Below are 3578 nucleotides of genomic sequence, written 5' to 3'. Positions count from 1 at the left end.
GCAAGTCGGCTAATGAGAAAAAGAAAAGTGATGTGGACTTTAGGACTTTACAGAAGCCATTTAGAATGAATAAACTGAACATTTTATGGACAAAAGCTCAATTGGTAATTATTAAATTTTTTCCTAGAATTTAAAAGTATATGCATAAATTGAATCAAAGCTGGGGAAAGAAAATGATTTTTTATTAAAAAATTGATTCAATACTTGTCTGACTTTTAGGATGTCCATGGACGATGATGATCATCTTGGTGTTCCCATTGCTTGTTTGCCTCTACTGTTAAATTAAAAAAAACCCTCTGTTTCTGACTCATAACCCATTTGGTGGAGTTGGCATATATAATTTAATTTTTCCACCTAGTTTTGGGTGTTAAATAAAAAGTAATAATTTTAATTTCAGCGTCTAACTGAGCCAAAACTAAAATCACTGTACAGTGATTTAATGATTCAAGATAAAGAGGAGATCACATACAAGAGAGTTAAGAGTGAGGGTGGTGACAAGGAAGGATTAAAGGAGGCAGAGATACGTCGCAAGCTCACCAATATCATGAATGTGTATGGATTGAGAGAGCATTTCGATGACAAGCATATCGGAAGACAGAAAATGGACCCAGTAAGTTACTATCATCATCACTCTGTCCTTATCTTGCTAATAGACAGCTTATGTACCAACCCTTTTTTTATTAACTAAATAGAGTCAATACTTGAAGATTATCTTAAAATAAATACACACATACCCTGCCACTTACATTTTGTATTAAAGTGAATTTACAAGACGATGTCATAGCAGTTTATGTTTTTAATATTCTATATGACATCATCATATCACACAAGCTATAATTTACTCATAAAATATCTCGACATGGCAACAGTTTCAAATGAACATATTTTTAAATTACGGTCATGATTTCATAAACAGTCACTGACCTATTCATTGACATTAGAACTTTATCTCCATTATGTTTCTTCATGATAAGTCCAAATAATTAATTTTTAATGACTCATTTTTCCTTGTATCATTGTAAAAACTTTATAAAGCTAACACTACCTAGGTCCTTGTTTTTACAATGTAAGTAGGTCCTAGAGACTCTCTCTCTCTTCTATTCCTATGTCCTCAAAGTGGGGCAGAGGGCGCAGACAGTGCGCCCCCAGCTGGCTCTGTTCTGGACTCTGCATTGTGTCTCGGACTATGACAGCCCGATTCCCTTCAAGTCGGCCGCTACTGAATGCCGCCAGGTTTGTTAAGGGCGGCCACGCTTTCATGTTCCTTGTGGGATATACTCCAGGGTTTCCCTGAGAATGGGGCTGGGATCCCGGTGAAGAGTATGGCCAATTCATAACCACTTGCAGCATTTTATTTTGGTCCTAGTGACTAGATCATGAAAATCCAGATTATTTTATATTCCTATTGTAAGTAAAACTGTACAGTGACAGATAATGACTGCTAGGTTGGTCTGTATTTCTTATTTAAAGATGAATGGACTTATAAAATTTGAAACAGATATTTTACATTCAGGAATAACACATGTGCTATTTTTTAATTCAGGAATCCAGTATATCATACTTCATACTAATATTATAAATGCAAAAGTTTAGATGGATGGATGTTTGTTAGAGTTTGTAGCCTAAAGGCTGAATGGATCTCAATGAAATTTGGCATACATGTAGAGGATAGTCTGAAAGAATACATAGGTTACTTACTTTTGTTTTTTTTATATTCCACGCGGATGGAATCGCGGGCAAAGTTAGTATACTAATATAATTAAGAGGAAAGGTTTGTATTTTTGTATGTTTAGCAATAACTCAAAAACTATTGGGTCTATATGAAATTTTTTTTCTACCAATAAATAGCTATGTAATTACTGAAGGACATTGGCTATATTATTGTTTACTATATTATATTTTTTTTACAGCTATTGTTATCTAAAATATATGTACAAATGTGATAATTTTCTTAATATTATTACAGGAGCATAATTCAGCAATGGATGAATACATTAACCGGAGTTTATTCAAAGACAAGAAGTTGAATATGCTGTGGTCGAAGGCGGAGGCATCAGGGTTTACTCCGGAGGAGCTGGCGGCGCTGCGCGAGGAGTTCACACACCACCAGGAGAAGATCGACCAGTACTATGATTTGCTCGGCAATGTGGAGACTGAAGGACATGAAGGATTTAAAAGTATGCAAATTTTAATATTATTTTACTGTTTAATAATGCTTTGCCACTTTTGTTAGTATTAGCACATGGCTTGCTTAAACTCTCAGAGTCTGTTAAGCACGAAGGTTGTTATTAGTGATTAATTAATAATTCATATATGCAACCACAGCAACACTTAAGTGTTATTTATCTTACTAATATTATAAATGAGAAAAATGAGATGGATGGAAGGATGTTTGTTAGAGTTTGTAGCCGAAACGACTGAATGGATCTCAATGTAATTTGGTATACAACACATAGGCTACTTATTTTTGTTTCTTGTTTTTTAATTCCACGCAGACGGAGTCGCGGGCGAAAGCTAGTTTTTATTATAATTGTTAAGTTTTATTCTAGATGCCATTAATGATGAAGAAATGGTAAACTTCAATGAAGTGAACTTGGAAACAAATGAGGTATTGAACAAGGACTTTGTGGACAAGGCCAACTTGTTAAGAGATAAGCACCGCGGCCTGCGAGATGGATATGACCGTCTCCAGCGCATTTCCGCCAGAGGTCAGTTGACTTCTTGTATTAAAAAAACATCATCTTCAAAACATAATGCACTAAAACACACTGATCTTTTTAAATGGATAGAAGTTTTATGTCGTTCTGACTTAAACACGACTGTTGATGCTAATGATAGTTATTTTTTTTATTAGTTTCAATACTTACTACTACCTTTAACCGCGGCCATAGCGCCAAGGTACCAAAATCCAAAAATGTAAATTTTTATAGCCTGTCCATTAATAGAGGTCAGTGACTTGTGTTATTGTGAAGTTATTGATATTTTCATTTCAGTGTCAGACAAGATAGTGAATTAATACATCATAATAATTGTTTAAAATTCGAAATTATATTTTCAGGTCCCAACAACAAGGAGTTCGTGGAGCCGAAGGTGCAAGGCTTGTGGCGAATGGCCGCCGCCGCTAACTTCACGGTCGACGAGCTCGCCTCTATAAAGGTAATTTATAATTTAATATTAACTAAGTGTAGGATTCCACTGTGGTTTTCAACATATTTGTAACAATTTCATTGAAACATTGTTGTATTAATAATGCAACACATACTTTTGGTTAAGAATAATAGCAAAGTAAAGAATTTTTTTTTATAAACATAATTATGTTTTTCGTTCAATGTTGTGTTTATATAAAAGTGCGTATTGAACTAAAATCAATGTTCTTTATTATATTATTTGGGCTATCAGCCCTAGGCAATTTAACTTTGTATTAGTGATATCGTTGATCGAAAAGTCAAAAATGGAACAGACAATAACATTCCTTGTTTTAACACATTTTATCGATTCTTCTAGCGATGTCTATCTGTCCGTCAGGTGGAGCTGCAGCACTACGAGTCTCGCCTGCTGAAGCTGCGGCACCTGCAGGC

At 34.8% G+C, this 3578-nt stretch overlaps 1 protein-coding gene across 1 annotated transcript; it reads left to right on the top strand.

Annotated features, from left to right (window-relative positions):
- Positions 1-6: 6 nt before the first annotated feature.
- Positions 7-3572, top strand: LOC106108888 (alpha-2-macroglobulin receptor-associated protein; the record flags this gene model as incomplete). Its single annotated transcript, XM_013290247.1, has 6 exons — positions 7-104; positions 398-610; positions 1967-2177; positions 2550-2708; positions 3059-3156; positions 3526-3572. Coding segments are annotated over exons 1-6 (767 nt in total), but the record flags the coding sequence as incomplete, so codon positions are not given.
- Between the last annotated feature and the right edge of the window lie 6 nt (positions 3573-3578).

Source organism: Papilio polytes, unplaced genomic scaffold (genome assembly GCF_000836215.1).
Source record: "Papilio polytes unplaced genomic scaffold, Ppol_1.0 DF824466.1, whole genome shotgun sequence".
Taxonomy (NCBI): Eukaryota; Metazoa; Arthropoda; class Insecta; order Lepidoptera; family Papilionidae; genus Papilio; species Papilio polytes.
This window is presented reverse-complemented; position numbering and strand designations above follow the sequence as displayed.